This window comes from Lissotriton vulgaris, chromosome 4_1, assembly GCF_964263255.1.
Source record: "Lissotriton vulgaris chromosome 4_1, aLisVul1.2, whole genome shotgun sequence".
NCBI lineage: Eukaryota > Metazoa > Chordata > Amphibia > Caudata > Salamandridae > Lissotriton > Lissotriton vulgaris.
This window is the reverse complement of record NC_141691.1, coordinates 2,081,072,324-2,081,098,540: the sequence shown is the minus strand read 5'-3', so window position 1 is coordinate 2,081,098,540 and position 26,217 is coordinate 2,081,072,324. Positions and strand designations below refer to the sequence as shown.

The 26,217-nt window shown below is 44.7% G+C and overlaps 1 protein-coding gene across 1 annotated transcript in view; it reads right to left on the bottom strand.

The window, feature by feature from the left end:
- LOC147725077 (uncharacterized) overlaps positions 1-1,915 on the bottom strand; it is a 184,959-nt gene extending 183,044 nt beyond the window's left edge. Inside the window, exon 1 of the mRNA XM_086918159.1 lies at positions 745-1,915. Within this exon, the coding sequence (XP_086774285.1) occupies positions 745-1,867 (1,123 nt within the window). The 5' untranslated portion in view covers positions 1,868-1,915. The remainder of the gene's footprint in view (positions 1-744) is intronic.
- Between the last annotated feature and the right edge of the window lie 24,302 nt (positions 1,916-26,217).

Sequence of the window (26,217 nt, the reverse complement as noted above, 5' to 3'; positions counted from 1 at the left end):
TCTAAAGTTACAATCATGTGGAAAGATATTTGACACTTATCAGTTACTGCTTGATCTGATGGGACCTTCTTATCCTGAGTACTCCCATTGTTTGAGATGTATTTGGAGATTTTGTCTATTTGCTGTCACTGTGTCCACTGGACTGAGCAGCCGCCGCAGAAGACATTTGATTCATCAAAAGGTCCAAAGGAATCCAGTGTCCACTAAAAGCCTATAGCTGGCATGCAACTTTTCCTGGCAGCTGAGGTAGGTAAAAAAAAGTGCTTTCACATGTATATATGCTGTGTGTATGCTTGCAGTTTTGAGTGTGTTTATGTAAGAGTGTGTGTGTGTACGTGTGTGCGTGTGGATGGGTGCGTGTGTGTGTGTGCGTGGTTGTGTGTGTGTGTGTGTGACTATGTTTGCATATGTAGGCAAAGTGTGTGTGTATACCTGAATGTCTGTGTATGTATAAACATATGTGTGAGTGAAAGTGAAGGCCAAGGTGCATTTGAAGTCACTTCCGGTACCCCAGGCATTTTGGTGAATTGACGGCCATGACCTCCCTCTACATTCTGCTTCTTGTAAAAGATCCTGAATCATATTGTGGGCTCTGATCTACATCTGCATTCTTTTCCTTTCTAGATAGCTCTCTAGATAGCGTTGTGCTTTACAAATGCACAAACATACAATATGCATACAAACTCAATATGTTCACAGACATTTAAAAAAAATGGCAAATATAAAAATATAATTGTTCAATACCTGAAAATGATTCCGCTTGGCCAAGTGAATATCCGTAAGATATATAATTTTCAACTCCATATACATAGATTCCAAATGTCTCCGACTGATGGGAAATTTCATGTTGCCCACCGATTTTTCCTAAATTCACTTCCCAACCTGTGAAGTTGTCCAGGTGCCGCACGGTCGGTGCATAATCACTCAGTGGTCTGTAGTCGAGAAGAAAGTCGGATGACGAGGAGGATGAGCGAGACACAATAAATAGGTAGTTGTAAAAAAAGTCTTTAGTAACAAACTTGTAGTATCTCCAAGGAAAGTTGCTGGGTGGAACGGTTGCTAAGAAAGGATCGAATAGGAATGTTAATGAACTGTAGCCCCCCTGGAAGAGATATCCGACCGTGATTGGCTTGGTGGCATTCAAAAGCATCCCTGTTTCTAAGTCCATGCTGACCTTAGACCCGGGCTGAAGGCTGTACTGTAGGGTGGTGCTTTCAGTACGAAGAGTGACTATGGTGTTTGATCTTGCAGCGATGATGATAATACGGTCTCTCATACTTTTAGTCATCAGCGGGAATACAACAAATTGTTGCCCCCAACTTTGCACAGGATATAGCTGTTCGATTAGTGTGTCACAGAAACTAGACGGTGACCTGTAACATGCACTACCACTGAAAACAGCCACAGGTGTTGAAGAAACAACTCTGGTGCCAGTCAGGTCATTAGCATCACTGAGCAGAATGACCTCCTGTGGAGCCAGGGTGATGGTGACCATCTCTTTGTCTTGATATCTGGTTCCATTAACGAGTAAAGAGCCGGACACTGTAATATTGACTTGAGTCTCAACATCTTCGCCATTGCCAACAGCAAAATGGCTTCCATACTCAACTATGGATGTGGCTGTGAAAACGAAGTACTCTGTGCCCAAGTCTTGTTTGGAGAGGCAGGCGAAGGCGTCAGCAGTGGAGGGAGCTGTGTTAAATGCAATGACTGACATATCTGCATCAGAGCTCACCGTCACCAGCTTCCTGGATCTTTCACCCGCCCAGAGCATGTAGTTTGAAGGGAGGACCACCTCTGTTGTGCTGTTCTTCGCCAGGAGCACAGTCACATTGTAGGGTGGAGAGGGGACTGTGACCTGCACCATGCATGGCTCATCATAACTGCTCAGCTCTAGTGCAAGGGTGGCTGGTTTTACAAAATTTTGAGTGAAGGCTACAATAAAACTTCTTCCTATATTGCCAGAAAGAATGCAAGGAAACAAAAAACATATTTTTAAATGTGAGACCTTTTAACATGTAATATTTGTTTCTTGACAAAAAGGTGCATAATGATAACAAAAAACACAAATGTAAGTAGATACAAGTCTTCCACTTTTTATGTGTCCAGGGGTCTATTAGCCCTACTTTCGCTCTATAGAAAGACTGTTGGGTATATTTACTAAAGGCTCAGGCAGCACATCTCAGCAACAAGAAATGCAGTGTTGCATGAAGGGAGAGAGCAGAATGGCAAAATATCCAAAGACATATGGTAGTATCCTTCTCTCTCCCTAACGCTGAAACATACACCTTTTCACCATAGTACATAGTGTCTGCCATAGGTTTTGTACTGAAAGAGAACCCTTCCCTTTTTTTCTTGTTTTTAGGAAGAGGCCATTTGCAGAAAACATATATATAAACCATGAATGCAGGACCATCCTAATGTATTGCAGATGTTAAGTGCTCCATAAGAGCCCCCCAGATCTTCATACTCAGTCTCTGTTTCTGTAACCCTTTGATGGCATGAAGGCTAGTTTCCAGTTTACATACATCATACAACCTTCCTCTCCACATTTCAAAGTTGGGGGGTTCTTTCTGCCGCCACAGTGATGCTATTCATAGTCTAGCCACTGCAACAGCAATATATTTTAAGTATTTACATGTATACATTCTCTGTGCTAGCTCACCATCTTCTAATACCCCCAGTAACATAACTGTAGGGATAATCACAATCTGTGCCCCTGTAACTTCCTTCAAGAAGGTCTGCATAATATTAATAATTGTTTCAGTTCTCGACATGGAGAGGACATATGGACTATATCCGCTTGATCCAGTCCACACCGAGTGCACTTATCTTAATTCACCCCCCCAAGCAAGCAATTTTTGCAGGTGTGTAATACAAATTAAACATGGTCTTGTACTGGTGAGTTTTGAGACTACAGTAGAGCAGTGGCAGCCCTGTCGGGTACCAATTGATATTACTATGGGGTTCAATTCAAGTCCCCACGCACAGACCTGCGCATTTGGGGATCTGCACATAGTTTTAACAGCCTGGATAAATCCAGTTCCGAACCAATGCCACCTCATAGTTGCCCATAAAAGTTCCCAGCAGACACGGTCAAACGCTCCTCTGGTCTTTCTACTATATTGCCAATCGAATCCTCAATTGCTGTAATGGTATTTTTAGCCTCCTTTCATCTAATTTTCTTGGCCAAGCATCTACCAGTTGCCTTGCCAAACTCATTACACTTTCTCCTGAAAAGATGATATTTCTTTGCTATGTCTTTGGCCCACTCCTCATTTATCCTGGCTTTACAGCATGCAACCTCAGTTTGTACCTGTGTAGTGTCAAGTTTCCCCTTAACCGCCTCTATCAACGCGTATTCAGCACATTGTAACTTATCTGCCTAAGTTATTTTTGTACATGCGACCCAAAGCTCAATACATCTTCCCAGAGCCCTGCTTTCATAGCATCCCAAACTATGTCACATTTGGTGGACTTTCAATTTATGGCAAAAAATTTGGTTAACCATTGTTGTATATAACAAATAAATTCTTCATTTAATAATAACTTCCTATCAAAGAAAAATGTTCCTCAGGAGCGTGCCAGACCATACATTGTGCGTTTTAAAAGAACAGGGTTATGATCCGAGGTATTTCAGGGAAAAATCTGTATATGAGTATCTATTAAATAAGTTTTGGTTACAAAAAAAAGATTCTAACCTGGATAACTTTTGATGTGGGCAGGAGTACTGTGTGTATCCTGTGTCTGGATGTTTCAACCTAGACCATACATCAACTAAGCCATGTTTGTAAATAAGCTGTTGTAAGGCTTTAAAGACCCTAGGATATCCTGCCATAATATTTCTTTCCATAATATTTATCTACCCTCGGCCCATGGGTCACTTCTCCCAATTGAATATTAAAGTCCCCCGTCAATATCAAGGGAGTTGCCCAGGCAGCCAATTCTATCTTTAAATATTCAATGACCTGAGTTTCATCATCATTAGAGCCATATACAGAACATATTGTAACTTTCTCATTAGCCACTGCACACTCAATCATAGCCCAGTGATCATACTTGTCTGCTAGACATTTAGTTACTTTTAATAAATTATTCTTGGTGAGGATAGCGACACCACTGGTGGTAGTACCTTGAGAGGTACAAACTAGAAACTCATACCCTAACTCCTTTCGTATGTTATGTTTACTCCATGGAACGTGTGTTTCTTGGAGACTGACCACATCAGGGGACATATTCCTAATTTCTCATGCCACTCTTTGCCGTTTGGCCTTTCATTAAGGCCTCACACATTAAATGTAATTACTAATGAAGGTGCCATTTTTAGCCTGGTTCAGTACTACAGACAACACTCCCTTTCTCTCTTAACAACATCTCTCTTCCTTTTATAAGTTCTTCACTAGCTTTTTTATAATTTTATCCTACCTTCCCCACCTCCTGTGGTAGCCACCCCCCTCCCCACACCGACACCCCACCCCCTCCCCTCGACTGTCTCCTCTACCAGCGAAGGCCCCCTCTCCTACCTTCCCAAACTTAGAGGCTAGTAGACCCAACAGTCTACAGTGATGGAGAGCCTCGTAAAGAACACCTATCCCTCTTATCCCCCCAGTTCACAAATACACCCAAACCGTGTTTATTAAACAAAACAACTTTAAAAAATAATATCTATAGGGCAATAGCCATGAACAAAAATCTAGAATACGGTTTAGCATGAATCTAGAGGACTACAAACATTCCTTCCTCTAGGGCTTAATTTCTTGTAAATACTCTTTGGCTTTTAGCTCAGATGTAAATAAACCTTGTCTTAACTTTATATATTATTTTCAATGTATCTGGATTTAAAAGGAATGTTTGTGTCCCTTTGTCCTGAAAGGGACTAATTAACTGTCGTAGCTGCCACCTTTTTTCCACCGTGGCATGGCAAAAATCTAGATGAGCAAAAAACTAAATTCTTGACGCTCTTCCTGTCTATCTGGCCTGGCCAGGTCATATAGAGCCTGTCTGGACAGAATTTTGGATAAACATATCAGAATAGCTCTAGGTCTCGTATTAGATTAATTTGATCCCGCCTGATTCTTCAGCCGGAAGGGTAACCGATGGGCATGTTGAATCGCCATGTCCCATATCCACTGTGTCAGTTCCGGGAAGGATTCAGTAAAAAGTTTCACCACATACTTCCTGGGGTCTGAGCATTCACCCCCTTCAGGTACACCATGAATTCTTAAATGATTGCGCTAAAGGCGATTTTCCATGTTCTCAAGCTTCCAGGATGTATCATTACTCTGCGTCGTCAACGCATCCATGGCTGCTTTCTGTACAATCATTTCATCTTCAAGAGTGGAAGTTCGATTCTCGGCTTCAGAAATCCTTTCAGTGATCTCTGAACAGGATTTACCAACCTGCGGGATTGACATTTGTAGTTTTCTACAAGCGCCTTGGATTTTTTGGCTTTTCGCCCGACTTTCTTCTATGTGCAACATCATTGTTTCATATATTACTGTTAGTGAAATTTCGCCTGGCATTCTGATGGAATGTCCAGATCATGTCTCGGGCCCCCTCCTCCTAGTATACTCCCATAGTTGGCATCCTCACACTGCTGTTCCCCTGGGAGTTGTACAGAGATGGCAGGCCATTGTGGTATAGATAACATGGCAGGTAATTTTTTTTAGGTATTGTTCCGGAGCTAGATATCCTATTATGCTTTCTAGGGGTCTCCTCTTCCTTACTTCTACTACTAGTTCAACTCCACCGCCTATTTGTTGTGCCAAGAGGGTCGTCAGATATCTGTAGTGATTCCTCCCCTGACGAGTTGGAATGATCCGAGAGTGAAAAAGGGACCCTTGATATCCATCTCCATTGGGTTTAAACCATCTTTTAAACCATCATTGCCATCTATTACTGGCAGCCTGTCCTCGAGTGCACTTAAGACCCCTACTTCTTGCCACTTGCCTGCTGATGCAACAGACACCATGTCTTCTGTTTTTTTAGTAGATCAGGTTTGTCATGAACAAAATGGGTGGCTGAATGGGAAAAGTCATGTATTACCCATGGAACGCCCCTTTAATGCTAAATAATGCAAACCCCTGCAAGGCGTTGCTTTGTATAACTTTCAGGCTAATTTCCAAGGTAAAATCAGTTTTGCACTGGAAAGTAAATTAGAAAAAAAATGTGTGCCATTGTGCATCACTTTTATAATGGCAACACTGGACCAAATCTTAGTAAATATACCCATTTGTGTTAGTGGTAAAAGAAGGTAAAAGCACTCTTTACACCACTGAAAGAAGAATGTGATTTAGAGGTGGGATGATATAACGACAAGTTATACTGCTCAAGGTACTCACAGAGCAATCAAATAATAGCCTGGCTCTTACTTTGAGCACCACATCTCCTTTCCTAGCACCATAACATGGTGATGTGTCTCAACACTCCAACACCCTAGTTCTTAAAAGTAGACATCTTTCCCAAATCTGAACTTGGAGCTCATGGCCGGGACCTAACTTGAATTGGGAGTTGTGTTCTTGCAGCTTGAAAATGACCAGCAGCAGTTTCATGTGCTTTATGGAAGCAGGAGGCACAGGGCAATTAGATGCTTGTGACCTTGGGGAAATCCGTGGGCCTCGCTGGTCAATAAATCATTGTCCTATACTTGTTTCCCACTTTACTGATGATGGAAACACTAATAAGATCAAAGGTCATTTGAAGTCATAAATCATGATCGACACAACCCTACTGCTACTAATAAAACGTATGGGCCTGCATCACAAACATTTGTAGGTGCATTGGTGTGAGTTGCACCTACTCCTGAATTTCCAAGCTGCTGATGGAAACCAGATGCATGAACTGTTCTCCAAGCTTGTGATACAAACACGAGTTCAACTAACTTTGAAAACTGTGAACCTGTCTGTACCAGAATTCACAGCAAGTCATGTCACCATTTCTCACCAGGTTGGAGCACTAGGGCCTTAATTAAGGGTGGGCAGATGGGTATACCGTCAGAAATGTGACAGGTATTCCATCTGATTTTTACATATGCAATAGGATAAAATGCACTTGCAATAAGGAGGACGGGATATCAGTCATGTTTGTGAAGGAGTAACCTGTCTATCAAACTATAAATCAGGCCTGTATTTACTTTTCCAACCACTAATTGAAAAGTATTTGTCCCTAAAAATTTTTTTTACTATTATTGCAGCTTTCATTGTAACTACCTAATGGCATATTTCAAATGTGATAAACCAAACACGTGCATGTTTGAACTCACTTCTACACACTAATGTGGCATAGAAACTATATAAGTAGGTGCAGGGTGGCTTTGTGTGGTTTCATTAAATCTGATAAAGTCCTGTGTCACACATGTACCACTTTATGTGGTGACAAAATAATGCAGGGCTCTCATATATAAGCCCCTTAATATCTGGAAATGACCCTCAACTACTTAGAAATTCGTGGAAGTACAAGGATGAATGCACCACACCGTAAGATAGCAGATTGAAGCCTGATCACTTCTCTCCAGCTGTAACCTTCCCCAACCTTATCACCCCTCTTAAATCCCTGTGCGGAAATCCATTTTCACTCAAAATCATAATTTATTTGCCGGGACATCTGATATTTTGTCTCTGTATATTAGGTGTAAAGCTGTAAAGTTGCTTTATCGATACATTGGTTAAAAACAACTTAAATTCTGTGCAAAGATTTTCTGAAAATGCACAGTTCAATTTTGGAACATAAGCTTGAAGGGAATATGTAATCCATTTGTAACTAGAAAGATAACGTGCAAAAAACACATGTTTACTGCAGCAGGCTGCAAGCCCTGCTTTTAAAAGTATAACATGAATTAAACACATGTTTCACACATTTTACGAATAAACTTTACATTTTCAAAGTGTAGGTCTTCTGGTGTGAAAACACCATTGAAATCAGTAGGATTGTGTTATCTATATTTACTATTTAGTCCATATTTTTTATTTATAAAACTATCCTGCCTGAACCTTAGCAGCAACAATTATGTTCACAATCCGAAACCAACAAGGTGATGGATGGAATGATTGCATTAGTCTCAGCCACCGGCAACCGCTCGAGCCACATCCCAATCCATTGTTTTGTGCTCACCATGCCACTTAAGTTTGAACCGAGACATATCTAAACATGTCTGGAGCCTGCTACTCAAGTGGACAGTACAGCCTGAACTGCCAGGCCTCCTGCTCCGGAAAGGAAGCTGTGAAAACCTTCTCTGATTCATGATTATCTCAAAAATATATTACTCCTTCCTGTCAAAGGCATGGCTTTGGGTGCCAGGATACAATCACCTTTACAATTACCCATTGATTTGAAATACACCTTGCCGGGATTCCCCAATTTAGGGTATCACCATGGTATCTCTGTGCATTTCTCACGAATGGGCATCACAATGGGAGCTCTTTGCATTTCTTGAGAATGGGCATCACCATGGAACTCTGCTACATCTCTCAAGAAGGAATCACCATGGTAGATCTGCTGCATTATGCAAGAATGGGCACAACTATGGCAGCTCTTTGCATCTGTTATATATGGTTATCACAATGCTAGCTCTGCTGCAGTTCTCAAGTATGGACATCACTATTGTAGCTCTGTTGCGTTTCTCAAGTAAGGGTTTCACCACGGTAGCTCTGCTGCATTTCCCTTGAATGGGCATCACCAAGGTAGCTATTTGCATTGCTTATGTATGGGCATAACCGTGGTATCCCTGTTGCATTTCTCAAGAATGGGAATCACCCTCTGCTGTAATTCTCAATAATGGGCATCACCATGGTAGCTATGCTGCATTTCTCATGCATTGGTTTCACCATGGTAGCTCTAGTGCATTTCTCAAGAATGGGCATCACCCTTTGCTGCTGCCGTGTAGTTCCTATATTACCCATACAGTACCTGCGCGTTTGGATAACATAAACTGTAGGATTGGTAGAAGACTGACTCTGAACACTCCCAGCAAGAATGTTAGCCTTTCTGTTTTAACTAGCTCACAGTGCCACTAAAATCTCCTCTTATCGGGGCGAGAATAGTTTCTGGCAACTACAGAACATGACAACCCTGATCCCCCAGGATCGTGGAAACAATGTACTACCTTTCACTCAGTCACTCGTGCTAACTTATTCGGTCTCACATAGTTACACAGAAGAAACAGTTGGGTGTCTTAAAATAAGAATTTCTTGCCCAGTTATTCTTCTAGTGTAAAATAGATGGGCTGCAATAACCGTTAAACAGTAGCAGATATATATATTAGCAGTACTGTGAGAATAAAAGAATAGTACAGTTCTACCATCTTGTAATAATCATGAGTACATACATGAATATAAAATGCATGATAAAAGTGTGTATGCTCCTACATTGCCTATCTAGATGTACCTAAATGTACTTAGCATGTGAGTAGGTGTGAAGCCAAGAATCCCTCTAGGATTAAAGACTAACCCCATTACCTGAAATGATAGAGTGTGGGAACCCGTCCTGGTCTTGAGTCGGACACCCCACGAGGGTTGTGTTAGACCATTGTCAGCTGGAGCATCTGCATGCAGGAGCCTCAGTGTCTCTGGTCAGTGTGTTGGCTTTGGAAGTCTTGGTTCCCTCTATTGAGCCATAGCAAGATGTTCAGTATGTATACAGAAAGTATCTAGTGTTTCTTTGTTGCCAGTGTTGGATTTGAGGATGACGCATGGGATGAACCTTGTACATAGATATTATGCAAGTGGTGAAACCTCTGCCTGGTTTCCAAGAACCCTTATGAATATTCATTTATACTGTATGAGTCTATTGATGAAGTTATAGAATGCTATTGTTCAGGGAAAAATCCTCCTTCTGTGCCCAGGACAAGAACTAGGTAAAGGTTCAATCCTAAAGGCTCGTTACTATGTAGTATATGGAGATAATGTAGGTGAAGGTGTATGATAGTACCTGGGCCTATATTAGGGTACCTGTATGAAACATAACACCCACTCCTCCTCCGAGCAGTCAAAAATTATAAAAATGCGAGTGAACTACTCTTTTTTCTAGGTAGCAGCGCATAAATCAGTGAGCTTCATAAAATATGGAAAAGCATTTAAAAATAGTCTAATGGGGGGGAGAGAGAAAGATTATTCTCGAAAGTTAGTATTGGAAAAGTCACTTTAAATGAAAATCCTAGGCGAGTTTGTTTATATGAATCGAACCACTTAAGGCATCAGAAGGCCATGCTTTCCCAGTGAAAGTGTTAATTAAGCTCTTCCATGCTCGTGAAGGCCGGGATCCATCACGCATCACTGTGGGTGAGTGCGCAGGACGCCACCTGGCCGTCCGAATCCCCGCCCACTAATGCAAACACCGGCACAGGGCAGAAATTCTGCGTGCAAGGAAGGGGTTAAAGGAAATGTTCCAAATTTAGTTGAGTTTTGAAAAAGAAAAATTCTGAATTCTTTCCCAGCACACGATGAGCCAATTACAGATTAATTGTCCTGGCTAGGAGACGTAACATTGTTGTTGCTCGATGTTACAGAGGACGATCCATGTAATACCTCACAGAGCACGTCAGTTGAGCACAGATGATACTCAGAACTGTCAATAGCTGGTGCAGAGGCATCTGGTGCTGTAGTCGATACCTGAGTGCTAGTGGAAGAGCTGGTGCTCAACCCAATTGTAGCAAAAGGCACATGCGATGTGGAAATATGCCTTTTAATGTGCAGACTTGTGCAGGCTCACCCTTCTCTTGTCCACGGTTCTGTAGACCAATAAATAGATATCTGCACTGAAGTTGGAATCAGAATAACAAGTTTATTAATCACTCATGAGAAGGACTACGTCAATACAACACCCTCAAGTGTTGCAGGAGTTAGTACATTGAATACACAGGCCATGGACCTTTTATACACATTTGTTGCAAAGTAAGCATATAGACAGAAATGGAAAGAACAGATTTAGACACAGGAAAAGCTATCAACAAACAAGGGCAGATGAATGACACTTAGACAGCAGTGTGGGAGGAGAACAAAACTGTTCACAACAGAAATAAATGGTTGACAGTTACATCTTTAAGCAGGTGCAATTTAGCAGTTACAGGCCTTTTTTCAGAACGTACATTTCTTTGGCTTGGGACAGAAAGGGTTAACTAAAGTTGATGACATAAGCAGATTAGAAGGGCAAGCAACAGTGAAGATGGGAGAACTACAAACATAACAAAATGGATGCCACAACCAAGATGGCTTCAGCTTACTCTAACCAAGATTAGTTCAGATTTCCACAAACAACCCTTTTAGCATAAGCTGAAGAAAGTTTCCTGTGCTTTTGAAGAAATATGAAAAATATCATTCACATTGATCTGTATCATTTCATTAATTTCTTGATCACTTGCTAATCGAGCATTTACATTCTTAACATTTTGTTTAGTCAGTATACACCAGGTACAAGTAGAAACAAAAAGGGAACAAAGCATCGGGCCACATTGAATACATAGGCAACAAGTGAAAATAATAGCAAAAATTATACATAGGGCTGATAATAGTTTCCACCCCCATACAGCAAACATGTTCCAAAGCCATCAAGTCAAAGTCCATGTTCCTGATCCCTGATGGATTTCAGTGGCTCTTTTGGGCATCTTGGAAATTGCATCAAAAACAGAAGGGGCATGGTCAGGGATGTAAATGCAGCAGCTACTCATGATGATACAACATGCCCCACCACAGTCAGCAAAGATTACGTCAAGGATCATCCTATTTTGTAGAGTCACAATTCTCACAATTTGTAGTTCTTCTGTGATATTTCCAAGCTCCATTGCTGTCTGATTGGTCACAGCCTCTACAACACGTGTCAAGCGCCTACACTTTCTACTATTTAAGGCCGCACCACCATAGAAGAATAATCCCAAATTAAAGTCAATATACTGCTGTAGTGCAGTATCAGTTTGTTCAACCTCATCATTATTTATTGTCCTTTTGAATCTGTTCTTGAAAATGTCATTATACAGTTTAAAGTCTTTATAGCAAGTGGAAGCAAAAAGGGCATGTAACTGCGTCCTGAACATCAAATAGGTAGATGGTAATAACCTTTACTTCCGCAAATGAAATAGGTGTTGTGTGAGGACAAAAAACTGCTATTGTACATTCCTGTAATATTCAACATTATAGTACAATCACTTTTTCCCACAGGGATATTTCCAATACTGCTCACACAGAGATCCGCCTGAGCTCTAGTAACAGTGATAAGAGGAGGCCCATTTCCCTTGGTTGTTCGAGTGTTGGGGAAAACATATTGCGCGGCAACATTTTCTCGATGATACTCCTCCATTTCCCATTGTGGCAGGATAGCAGCAACGGAACGTAGGCCAAGTCATGTCAAGTAGGGCTTTATTTTACCAAAAACACGTTTGTGTCTCACTAGTCAGTCTTTTGTTTGCAAAGGTGGCCGGATCCATCTTGATGGTGAGCTTTGGTCCTCTTTGAATGAATGAAATGAATGAAATGGCATTTGTAATGCGCGGCTATGCCCAATGGGCGTCAAGGCGCCTAAATCAAATAACTAGCTGTCAGCAGTCAGAATCAGAGCTTACTGGTATGCTTTAATAAAAAGCCAAGTTTTCAATGACTTCCTGAAAAGGTCATAAGAAGGCAATGACTTGATCTCAAGGGGGAGTGTATTCCACATCTGGGGTGCCAGAATGGAAAAAGCTTTACTCCCCCAACTAGCCTTCTTGGCTCAAGGGATTACCAGTTGGTTAAGCTCACTGGAGCGTAGGCATCTGTTCGGGACATACCTAGTAAGTAGGGATCCAAGGGCATCAGCCGGACCTGCAATTAAAGCCTTATATGTTAGACAGAGAAGTTTGAACGTGATCCTTGAGGGAATAGGGAGCCAGTGGAGATTCTTCCTCGCCAAGGTCATAGATGACAACCAAGGCAGGGCAAGGGCAAAACGCGCTGCCGCATTTTGTATGACCTGCAAGCGCTGCAGAAGGCCCTTGTTGGCCCCGGCGTAAAGTGAATTACAGTAGTCGAGCCTTGAGCCAACAAGGGCGATCACCACCTGTTTCCGTGCCTGTGGGGAAAGATAGTGGACAACCCTTTTCAGAGTCCTGATGACGCCCCAACAGGTAGCCACCGTTCTGTTGACCTGGAGCTCCATAGAAAGCTGGGTGTCAAAGATGACACCAAGGTTCCTGGCAGATTGTGTGGGTGTGGGGCAAATGCCTAAGGAAGGAGGCCACCACTCACCTGACCACATGCCCTGGTCTTTGCCAAAGACCAGGACCTCTGTCTTGTCGCCGTTCAACTTTAGGGAGTTGGAAATCATCCACTCTGCAACAAGTTGCATGCAGGACCTAAAGTTTGACGCGGCTACATTCACAGAGTGGGTCAGGGATACCATAATCTGCGTGTCGTCGGCATACGACACTACCTCCATCCCCTGAGATCTTACTAGTCTTGCAAGGGGGGCCACGTAGATGTTGAACAGGGTCGGGCTCAGTGCCGACCCCTGTGGCACCCCACATTGCAAAGACTTAGCAGGGGAGAGGTACTCTCCTAGCATGACACGCTGCTCTCGTTGATGTAAGAAGGAGCTCAGGAGACTGAGGGCCGGTCCTTCTACCCCTGCCTCCCTTAACCTGGATGTTAACGTAAGGGGAGACAGGGTGTCGAATGCTGCTGTAAGGTCCAGCAGCACCAGCACGGTGGTTTGACCCAGATCAACTTTCCTGCGGATGTTATCCATGACCTTAGTCAAGGCAGACTCCGTGCTATGCAGCTTTCTAAAGCCATGTTGGGACCCATCCAAGAAACCTGAAGCATCAAGGAAGTTAGAAAGGTGAAGGTTCAAATGGGTCTCCAACATCTTGGCAGGGGCCGGCAGAAGGGAAATGGGTCCGAAGTTCTTCAGTACTCCGGGGTCTAAGGTGGTCTTTTTCAGCAGCGGCTTTACAATGGCTTTCTTCCAAAGTAATGGAAAAATGCCTTGTTCCAAGGCTCCATTCATCACTTCCAGCATCGGAGGAAGAATGATATCCCTACAGTTCTTTAATTGTTTCAAGGGAACTGGGTCCAATGGGGAAGACGATTTCGTTTTGTCCAAAAGGATATTAAGTCCCTCCAAAGAAAGAGCAGGGAAATGTTTGAGGGTCTGAGGGACATCTATGCTCCAAGATTCCAGCAGTTTAATTCGAGAAGAGTGCTCAGAACTCAGAGATTTCCTCTGTGATTGTACAGCTATGTAGATATCATCTATTTTTTTTTTATAGAAGAAATCTGATATGTTGTTGCATAGCTTCTGTGAAGCAACCACAGGATCTGGTACCTGGAGAGAGCACAGTGAGTCCACAATTTTAAAGAGCTCTTTAGAAGATGTTAGAGAACAGGTTAAGTTGGTAAAATAATCCTGTTTTTCCTTGATCACTCTATGTTTGTACTCTCGTAACAGGCTCTTATAGAATTCTCGATCTTTGGGATCCCAGGATTTACGCCATCCTCGTTCCTTCTGTCTGCATTTTTGTCTAAGAAGCCTCAGGTCAGTTGAAAACCAAGGGGCAGTTGGCTTCTGTCGAGCTACAGATTTCAGAGAGGGGGGGGGCTAGTTCATCTGCGGCTCTGGTAATAGCATCGGTGAGTTCTTGAGCCGATTCATCCACCACGCGCTGAGATGTGATGTTAGTATTAAGAATGAAAGGGGCAAGAGCCTCATTTGTGAAATTTCTGAAACTCCTTTTGAAGTATTTTTTGCCGGTGCCCAAATCAGCATCAGAGCAGGGGATGTCTAAGGACAGTGGGACTGCTAGATGGTCGGACCAAGTAATCGGTACCGTCTTTGGTCTGGTTGAGGCATGGTTGTAGGGGCTTCTAACGTAACGTACTAGTGTTAGTGCGAGTACAAGATTATTTACAAAAATGTGTGGGGTTTGAAGGCTTTCCCGTCTAGGTTTTGGCCCAGTCTCTCCTTCCCACCCACCCCGAGAACTTGTCTTGTACCTGCTCCAGCCACGCTCCTCCTGGAGCGTGGCACGGGGGCTCGTGGGGTCGTTGGCCTCCTGGTTTTGGCGGGGCTAAAACGGAACCCGGTCTTCTTTCTCCAACGTCTTCTCTCTCTTCTTCTCAGCCTACCACGAATGCCCTCAACTCTAGCTCTTCCTCTTCTCTGGTGGCGATGCGCATCCACTTCCTGGAAATCTCCGCCCTTAACGGCGGGGGCATCCTGACGTCATTCGGGGGAGGAGTTTCATCAGGTAAGAATCCCCAGTTGAAGCCGCCGGCTTCTTGTTCGTCGTCCGTGTTCATTAATAAAGATTTGGAGGTCCGTAGCCATTCTTCCTGCGGAAACGGGACAAGAGGTGGAAAGAAAGGTTCAGTAGACCACCAGTCGCCCTGTTAGTCTATACTCTTGCCCTGTGATCTCAACCCACCACACCCATAAAGTTCCTTTAGCTTGTGGCTCTCCGTCTTCATCAGGGTAACAAACTTTATTCAGTTGAGCATTTAGTCCTCCTACATCAGCATAAGTAATATTAGCAATTTCGTAAGCCCGCAACAATGCAAACCAGGCTTTGCAAGAGCCATTATGTGAAAACGGCAAGGGAATGTAAATGTAAATGTACATGTATTTATATAGCGCAAATCACCGACCCGGTATCTAAGCGCTTGCTTAGGGAACCCGGCCTGGTATTCCCCTGTGAGATAACACCGGCAGGGTATTCACAAGGTGAAAGCCAGGCATCTCGCCACGAGGGGCCGTAGTGGAGATTAAGCAAGCTATTGCCCAGAGTCGCAGAGTGTGACCCCGCGAGTCCGTGGAATTTTTGAGCCCAAGACCCGCCGAGGCGGGGAATCGAACCCTGGTCCACGGCGACCTCAGCTTCCGGGTCTGCCGCCTCTAACCACTGAGCCACACTTCTCCACAATATGTGGAATATGTGGACCTCCCTTTTTCTGATGAGCTGGCATCATTCCTCATACCCAGCAGTTGGTAACGTTTGTAGCATTATGTGTATGATGCAACATTTGAATGAAAGTGTTATTGAGGTAGGACATTGTATGTTTTTGCTCATGATAAGGAAGAGTGAAATAATTGTGTTCAATAGGGACAGGAGTAGTAGCAATCAGTAGATTTCGGACAGGAAGTACTTCCTCTACAACCCATTGAAGTATTTCGGGGTTCCCAAGGCCTACACGCTCCAGAGATTACCCACTTACACAAGAACTGTTGGCACGGAAACTGTAAAATGCAAAGAACAAGTTTATTAAAAACCCCATGGGGTGGTGGTACACTCAAACAGCACCCTTCGGTAATGCAAGAGGTATCACACCGAACACTGGTGTGACCCCGTTTATATACAGTTTTGGGGCAATAAAAGATAGGCGGCACAAGTTAAGACACAGTTTTAGAGACATATATGGTCATGTTTTGGAATACTGCCAGCTCATTGGAGGGTTTCAAACCCACTGGTCAGTTTGCGGCACATTCCTGAAGGTTTACGGGTCAGTCGGGACTGCGCATGCGTGGCTTGACCAGTACTAAAAATAGCATGTTGCTGGGCAGACGAAAGTGGTCAGTGGAACGGACAAAGGACTAAAGGGCACGTCGGCCACGAGGCCGCTCATGGTCTAAGATGGCCGCTGCAACATTCAAAATGGCGTTATCGTATATAGCCAAGTTAAGGAGGACAACGTGTAGGTTCAGCTAATCGCTAACGCAAACGGGCCAATTACGACAGACGACCCTTTTAGCGTTTAGCTGAATCTACCTCATAATGAAAATAGTCTGGATGTTCGTCCTCAATGTCTATTAACATAATTTGTGTCACCTCTTTGTGTAGCATCATTTTGTCGAGGGCAAGAGCTCGTCGTGATGGTAGGCAAGCTGATAGACACATTGAACATAAGGCTGGGCCACATTGGATACATAAGCATATAAAGAACATTGCTCCCACAAGTATGCAGAGAATTGTCAACAGTTTCCAGCCCCAAGTTGCAATCATGGACCAGAACCATCCTGAAAGTGTCCAAGTCCCATTGTCCGGGTGTATCTCAGCAGCTATTTTATGCAGCTTGGAAATAGCATCATACACAGACGGAGAATTGTCAGGGACGTAAACACAACAGCTGCTTCCGATAATTCTGCATGCCCCCCCACGATCAGCCAAAACAACGTCCAACACCATCCGGTTTTGGAGGGTGACAATTCTGGAAATCTGCAGTTCCTCGGTAATATTCCCCAGAGCAATAGCAGTGTCATTCGCAACAGCCTCGACAACACGTGTCAGTCGTCTGATTTTCCGGCTGTTCAATGCAGCCCCCACAAAGGAGAATAATCCCAGATTAAAATCCACATACTGTTGTAATGCAGTGTCCGTTTGATCAATGTCCTCTAGGGCAACAGTTCGTTTAACCCTGTTCAAAACGAAGTCGTGGTACAAGGTGTAATCATTGTGGTACATTGGAGGGGCAATGAATACAGGAGGTAACACAAACGATACGTAGCACGTGCCCAACCACCCCACTGGAAGCTGATGGTACCCCTTCGTTCCACAGATAAAATATGTGTTTCGAGATGCAACAAATGAAATGCCATTCGGGCTATCAAACGTGAGAGTAATGTTACATTCGCTTTTCCCCACTGCAATCGTGCCCTTGTTTCTAATGCATAAATCGGCTTTTGTAGCAATGACATTTATGACATGAGCACTAGATACATTCACATTACGCTGATTGCTATATACACGTGGAGCAGATACATTGTCAGGCCTGTACTCCTCCCATTCGAAACGTGTGCCCTCAGCCCGGGGAAACCCATCCTTGTCATGGTAACATACTTTATTCAAACGGAAGAGCACCCCCCCTTTAGTTGGCCATCTCAGAGTAAAGAGGAGGGTGTACCAGGCATTGCATGACCCATTGTGTGAAAACGGGAGTGGAATAAGTGGGGTGCCCCCTCTCTTCTGGTGCCCAGGCAACATTCCACACACCCAGCAGTTAGAGGTATTAGTCATATTATGCGTGTGGTGAAGAATCTGAATGAAGCTGTTATTTAAGTACGTTTGGCGATGGCGCTCTTCATGGAATGGCAATGTAAAATGGAAATGTTCAGACGGTGCCGGGGTAGTCGGCAGCAAATGTTCACGTACAGGCACCACAAGTTCGACTACCCAGGCTATAACAGCTATCACCACAATGGTTAGAACAAAGAGAAAGGCACCCAATATTTTCTTGTCACGAGATGCCGTTGATGCCATAGTTCAAGAAAGTTTGTGCAGAGTCTCAAGTGGCACAAATTGTTCACAAATTGTTCGCAAATTGTCCCAGATACACGTGCGTGTATACCTAAAAAAAGAAAAATGCGGTGCTGAACTCCGAGGTAGCCGTTGTTTTGTTCTCCGGGCCAAGACGGGTGTCGCTACTCTGGCAGAACTGATCCCCCCCCCTTGGAATTCCCGGTTTCCGTTTCACAAACCTGGAGCGGTAACCAACCAGTCATAAAAAAGGAACAAAAATCTTCTTATCGCGGGCGTAGATTGTAGCGCTCTCTTCCGGTAGCAGATTGGTCCGGGAAGGCTCCCTCCACTTCGGCCGACGTCACAGCTGGGCTCTTTTCTTTCTCCAAGATCTCCTTATAGTCAGTCAGCACAGCAGGAGTCACCAGATCCGGAGAGACACGGCGACAATGTGTCGAATGCACCCACCGCTTCCTGTTCGTCACTCGTACTGCGGTGCGGGTCGCCAAGAGGACCTGCTCGGGGCCTTTCCACCTGGGCTCCAAACTGCTTGCTCTCTCAAACGAGCGGATCATCACGTGGTCCCCAGGACGAAGATCGTGGCCTTCTCCAGTGGAGTTATCAGGGAGCGCTTCTCGAACCTGTTGATGAATAGAGAGCAAATCATTTGTTAATCGTGCCAAATAATCATTCATCATAACACAAGGCACATCATGTATTAATCGCGGCTTGGGCACCCCCCAGATATTCATAGGGCGGCCAAACACCACCTCATAGGGCGTAAGGCCAGTTCGTGAGTGGGGTACTGATCTAAGAGAGAGCAGTGCTAGCGGCAACGCATCTGGCCACTTCAATGATGTAGACGCCACAATTTTGGCCAGCTTAAGTTTCAACGTTGCATTGTACCGCTCGACCAAACCTGCTGACTGAGGGTGGAATACAGCGTGGAACTTTTGCTGAATCCCCAACCCCTTCAGTACATATTCCACAATCTTTCCAACAAAATGGGGCCCATTATCGCTCCACAAAAATTTACAAACTCCAAAGCGAGGAAAGAACTCCTTAAGCAACACCTTAGCTGTTGTCAAAGCCGTATTGTCTTTCGTGGGGTAGGCCTCAACCCATTTGCTAAAAGCACACACCACCACTAGGACGTACTTCAGGTTATTGCAGCGCTCGAGTTGGATGTAATCCATTTGAAGCACTTCAAACGGTGCTGAAGGTGGAACGAACCCTCCTTTCGGAGTATGGGTCCCCTTCCCAGGATTGTGTTGCAAGCATACCAGGCAGGTCTGCACTACTCTCTTTGCAGTATTCGCAATCTCGGGATGTTCCCAAACTCGTGTTAAAAGCCGAGTGATTGCAAGAGCTCCGACATGGGCCAGTCCATGTGTCATCTGGACCATCGCCTGTAAGTAAGCCACAGGCAATTTCCACTTCTCCATGTCTCTGCTTCTCCAACAACCCTCGTCATCTAGTACCCCATCTGCTGCCCAAGCCGCAAGTTCAAATTCTGTGGCTGATTTTTGAATATCCCGTATTTCTGCTCTAGCATCACTCCATCGCTCAGCCTGTGATTGTGCCACGTACATGGGGGAGCTAGTTCGGGACATAGCCGTTTGCCTTGCTATGCTGTCTGCAAAGGCATTTCCTTGACCCACTTTATCCGTAATCTTTTTATGGGCACTACACTTCACTATCGCTACTTTCTTAGGGCAAAGCAACGCATTTAAGAGATCACGCACTAGCTCTCCGTGCATAATGTGCTCCCCGTGTGATGTCAGAAACCCGCGTTCCCTCCAAAGAAGCCCAAAGTCATGGGCCACTCCAAAAGCATACCGGCTGTCCGTGTATATGTTCACACATAATCCGGCACTCAATTCGCAGGCTCTTGTTAAGGCTATCAGCTCTGCTGCCTGAGCCGATTTTTGTGGTATTCTAGCTGTTTCTACCACCGTCTTAAGAGTCGTGATCGCATATGCTGCGGAAGTCGTACCATCTGGCAGCCTCAAACACGATCCATCAACCCACAGTTCCCCATCCACATCAGGAAGTGGCACATCCTGTAAGTCAACACGACCCTTTGTCTGTTCCTCAGTCAGGAAAACACAGTCGTGATGTTTTTCTTCCTGACCCTCCTCGGCCGGATAGGGCAATAAAGTCGCGGGGTTCAAAGTAGCGCATCTTTTCAATGTTATGTGTGGCGCTAAGAGTGTCAGCTCGTATCCTGTAAGTCGTGCACTCGTGAGGTATTGGGTCTTTGTTTGGTTTAACAGGGCATCTACTGCATGAGGAACTAACACCAACAATTTGTGTGATAACACTATACCCTCACTCTGTCGTATGGCTACTGCTGTCGCCGCTACCGCTCGAAAACACCCAGGCAGCCCTCGTGCTACAGGATCCAAAATGGCAGAGAAGTATGCGCATGGTCTCTGCTTATCCCCGTGTAACTGCACTAACACTGACAACGCACACCCATCATTCTCGTGCACGTATAATGTGAAAAGTTTCGTGTAGTCTGGTGTTCCTAACACGGGTGCGGAACAAAGGGCCTGTCTCAACTGTTCAAAAGCTTTCTGACATTCGTCTGTCCACTCAAGAGGCATCGGTGTAGTTTTGGACAGTAATGTTAGCAAAGGTTTTATGATATGTGAAAAACCCATGATCCATTGTCTACAAAAGGATGTCAACCCTATAAAGGCACGCACATCTCTCTGCGTGCGGGGGACTGGTGTGTCTAAAATTGCTTGAATTCGATCAGATGTTAATGCCCGCCCCTCCTTAGACAACAGATGACCGAGGTAGGTCACCTGGGGTCTACAGTATTGAAGCTTTTTCTTGGAAACCTTGTGATTGTGTTGTGCCAAAAAGGAAAGTAATGCAAGCGTACTCTGTTCACATTGTGCATAGGAGTCGGCGGCAAGCAAAAGGTCATCCACATACTGGATGAGCGCAACGCCAGACTGCAATTTAAAAGAATCTAGTTGTCGTTTCAAAGCCTGGCTGTAGATGCTAGGGCTTTCAGTATATCCTTGGGGAACACGGCAAAATCTATACGATTTATTATTGAGCGTAAAACCGAACAGATATCTGCTATCTGGGTGCACAGGGATGGAAAAGAACGCATTCTTTAAGTCAATAACGCTAAAGGTGGTGGCTGTCGGTGGAACCAAAGTAAGCAAAGTCGTAATATCAGACACCACCGGGTATTGGGGGATGACAATTTTGTTGATCTCACGCAAATCAATAATAAATCGATAGATCTTGCCATCCGTGTCTCTCTTAAGAATCGGTAGAATAGGGCTGTTACAAACATTATAGGGGACCTCCTCCACCACCCCTGCAGAAATCAAGTCCTGAACAATATGTGTCAGTGCAATTTCACCTTCTTTCGAAATCTTATACTGTGGCACTCGTGGTAGAGGGGCTCCCTCCTTAACAGTAATATGTATTGGTGGAATGCGCATCTCTCCCACATCCGTATCTGAGGTCGCCCACAACGTGTGCGGCAGAGAGGCCAAAGCAGGGATGCCTAAAATGGCATAAAATCTGTCAGGGTCAGGGTAATTGTCATTCAGAATGACCCGCACTCCCTCTGGAGCGCAGCGTATTGTTGCTCGAAAATATTTAAGCAAATCAATGCCCAGGATATTGTCTGGGGTATGGGGTGATAACAAAAATTGTCCAAAACTAAAGTATTTGTCAATGCATAGTGCAAGGGGCTTGGACAATGGGCTGGGGGAGGGTGTGCCATCAAACCCTACACACGTAATCATTACGCCAGACAGGGGAGCCCTCGGAACCAAGTTTTTAGACAGCGCGCTACGAGTAGCTCCTGTGTCGACTAGAAATTTAGCAGTAGAACCCAAAATACCTGCTGTTACATATGGACCTTGCTGATCTACCGGCACTTCAACTGATTCCTTACCCCATCCTACGCAATCCTATGCATGCACATAATCCTGAAATTCCACATTCTCTCCTTCCGAAATCTGATATTGATTCCGCCTATCAAACGTGTTTCGTTCGTCCTGGCCACGGCCCCTCTCCTCAACCTGTCTACGATCACCTCCGCCACCTCTCGTTCCAGTATAACCTCCTCTTGACCTTCCACTACCTCGACCACGCTGACTACGCTGTTCACGAAGTACCGGACAATCGTCGGCCCAATGCCCAAACTCCTTACAATAAGCACACTGATCCTCCGTAATGTCCGTACGACCTTACGATGCATTTCCGCCACCTCATCTACCTCTATCATTCCCTCTACTCTGTGTTCCCCGAACCTGCGCCAACATCACCTTCGTTTTCAATTCCTTCGCTTTCTTATCAACACTTTCTTTAGCCTCCACCTCCTGCCACTCATAATACTGAGCCATAGTTAACAAGGACGCAGGGGTCGCCGTGGCCCAGGAACTCTCACTCGACTTCAATCGCTTTGCAATCTCTGGTAGGAGATTAGCTACATACTTATCTACAAACAAATGCCGACCCGTATCGTCAGTTAAAGATTGACCACTGTAATCATGAAATGCCTCCTCGAAGCGTGTGAAGAAATCTGAGACCGTTTCATCGGGTTTCTGCTTGCACGACGTTATCATGGTCAAATCTATCTTTTTGGCGGGAACAAGCGTTTTCAATTTATGCAAAATAGCTGCCGGGAGATCTAAGATTAGCTGACAAGGCTTACATGCTGGTTCCCTATCTAAATCTGCAGCATTTATTTCTTTCCAAGTCCCCCCCAAGATCGTTTCATCATTAGTTTTACGAACTTGCCTCCACATATCAGGTGGTAAAATTAGCCCAAAAAACAAATCTATATCTACAAGAGTCATCACACAAGACGATATAGCCCCCTCCACCCCTTCATAAAATGCCGCCGGATTCTTCCGAAGATCAGGTAAAGAATTTTTCAAGGCCATCACATCTGCTCTATTCCATGGCGTATATACCCAATTATACACAAAATACCCTTTCGCATCCTTCGACAACTTATCGTCATCCGTACCTTCCCCTTTTGGTGGAACATACAAAGGCGCAGCTTCACGCATAGGCATAACATGCAACGCAGAACTCTTATCTGAACCACGGAGAGAACACTCTCTGGCCTGCCCATCATGCTCCAATTCAGACTCCTTTTGTTTCTTTTTCCGCTCCTCCCGCAATCGAGCTGTCTCATCCCGTAGCGTGATCAATTGCTTGAACAGGTCGTCAACATCTGAAAGATCAAAATCACCTTTAGTCAAATTTTCACGGTACACTGACAACACTTTGGGCTCTAACGTATCAGAAAGATCACGATATGCGCCTACAACCTCATCAGCCAAGGAAGACAGAAAATACATTAATTCAAAATCCGTCCACCCTGTTTTTTCTGATATCAACTGATCCTGAGTAACACTACGCTTATTCACTTTGCGAGCCCAACTACGTAAATGAGCGGACCTCTCCGCAGTAAACCTGAGAGCCGATACACCCTTCTTGCCCGACTTATCCTGTCCACCATCGTCGGAATCCACAGCTGGAGCCGTCGGCATAACGTACGGAGGCGGGGATCGATCTAACAAAGAGAAATCATCAATTTCATTATTAAGGACAGGATAAAGTGGTCGGCGAATAGGAAACTGACCAGTCGTTTGCAAATTACGTTCCCTTTCCTCCCTCTCTTTCTTCTCCTGGGCCTCCTTTTCCTCAAGCTGTAAAGCCTTATCCCGAGCAGCCTTGCGCTGCTCTTTGTCCGCCAAGGCAACCTCACGCTTCATTCGTTCACGCGCCGCTTTCTCCCACATTCGCACACAATCAAACATGTTTTGTCTAGACCTACGTTGAAACATACATTGCTCTACAAATTGTATTTTACTCAAATCAAACGACCCGTGTAGAGGCCATTGTAATTCAGGATCGGCTTTGGTGTATTTATGCCATAGTTTACTGTACATAATAGGGGGGAGGCCAAGCTTGATATACATTTCCCTATTTGGAGTCCCCTCTGGGGGAGCCGGCTGTGATTCCGCTAACCTAATTGAGGTACCTTCTCCAAGACAACACATTCCTCGGAGTGTGCTAAAAACAGGCATGTTCGAAAAGTATCACGAAAGCGTGACACCAAACAAAATGGCACTTACAGCTCTCCACACGATTGTGCCGCTCAAAGGAAAAAAAACAAAGTTAGAGAAACATCTCTACATGCCTGCCTATGTGAAGTGCACTACACATATAAGTTCAAAGATCACAAATTCACAATGTTAGCTAACTCAAATCAAAGTTCATAGAATTCGGCAAGCGTCCTCACCGATCACAAAGCACAGATTTTCAGTAAGCGTCCGAAGACTACCTTACCGAACACAAATCGTAGGACTTCAGTAAGCGTCCGAAGACTACCTTACCGAACACAAATCGTAGACTTCAGTAAGCGTCCGAAGACTACCTTACCGAACACAAATCGTAGACTTCAGTAAGCGTCCGAAGACTACCTTACCGAACACAAAGCTTACCAAATTCCCAAAGGTCCAGGTTCCAACTGCCAAGGTCTTGTAAGCCAAATCAGCCAAACGGCACTTTCTCAGCGATGCAGACACTTCGAAGACTCAGTCGGAGACCGGCGCCACCTGGAAGGTCAGATCGGAAGGTGAGGAACAAACACCGTGGCAGCCAAGACTCGGGTCACTCGTGGCAGCGCGCGCCCATGGCGGATTTCCAAGCCTTCGTCACGACCTCTCCTTCGGGCATCCGAGTCGCCGATGAGTCCCTTCGTGGTCGCCAATTGAAGTATTTCGGGGTTCCCAAGGCCTACACGCTCCAGAGATTACCCACTTACACAAGAACTGTTGGCACGGAAACTGTAAAATGCAAAGAACAAGTTTATTAAAAACCCCATGGGGTGGTGGTACACTCAAACAGCACCCTTCGGTAATGCAAGAGGTATCACACCGAACACTGGTGTGACCCCGTTTATATACAGTTTTGGGGCAATAAAAGATAGGCGGCACAAGTTAAGACACAGTTTTAGAGACATATATGGTCATGTTTTGGAATACTGCCAGCTCATTGGAGGGTTTCAAACCCACTGGTCAGTTTGCGGCACATTCCTGAAGGTTTACGGGTCAGTCGGGACTGCGCATGCGTGGCTTGACCAGTACTAAAAATAGCATGTTGCTGGGCAGACGAAAGTGGTCAGTGGAACGGACAAAGGACTAAAGGGCACGTCGGCCACGAGGCCGCTCATGGTCTAAGATGGCCGCTGCAACATTCAAAATGGCGTTATCGTATATAGCCAAGTTAAGGAGGACAACGTGTAGGTTCAGCTAATCGCTAACGCAAACGGGCCAATTACGACACCATGTTAATATAGCAACAATAACAACAGTCAAAGTGAGTCCAGTAACAATCATTGTTCTTCTGCTACACACTCTTGCAGCAGTCGCTGTCTTTTCCTCAGGCATATTCATCTCATCGCCAAACAACAAAACAGATGGTGCCCTAAGGTCCTGGGCATGTGTTGTTTTCTTCCCTAACATTGAGACGAGTTGGCACTAAAAGACTACCCCCTTTGAAGTCAGTCTTTAACCATCCAGGACAGTGGCTTAAACAGTCTTTTTCAGCCACGAAGTGTCTTTCTTCCTGGGTCGCAGCAGATATAGAGATGTACCAGGGATCGTATGGTCCGGAAAGACTTCCTCAGATCCTTCAGGTGACAAAGCTCGTCCTTTCTCAGTGACCAAGTTATCGTGGTGATCCAACAGCACAGCTGGGCTCACTTGGTCTTGCAACACTTTTCAACAGTGTGTTGCATGGACCCACTTTTTCTGGTTCATCACTCGAACTGCAGTTCTGGTAGTCAGCAACTGTTGCTCAGGGCCTCAGCACCTCGGTGCTAGGGAGATGGTCCTCTGGAAGGATGTAATCATAACATAGTCACCAGGGAACAAGCAGTGTACCTCACCTTGCGACCTGTCTGGAAGAGTCTCCCAAACCTGTTGATAAATAGAAAATAAACTGTCAGTCAACTGAGACTCATCAATAAA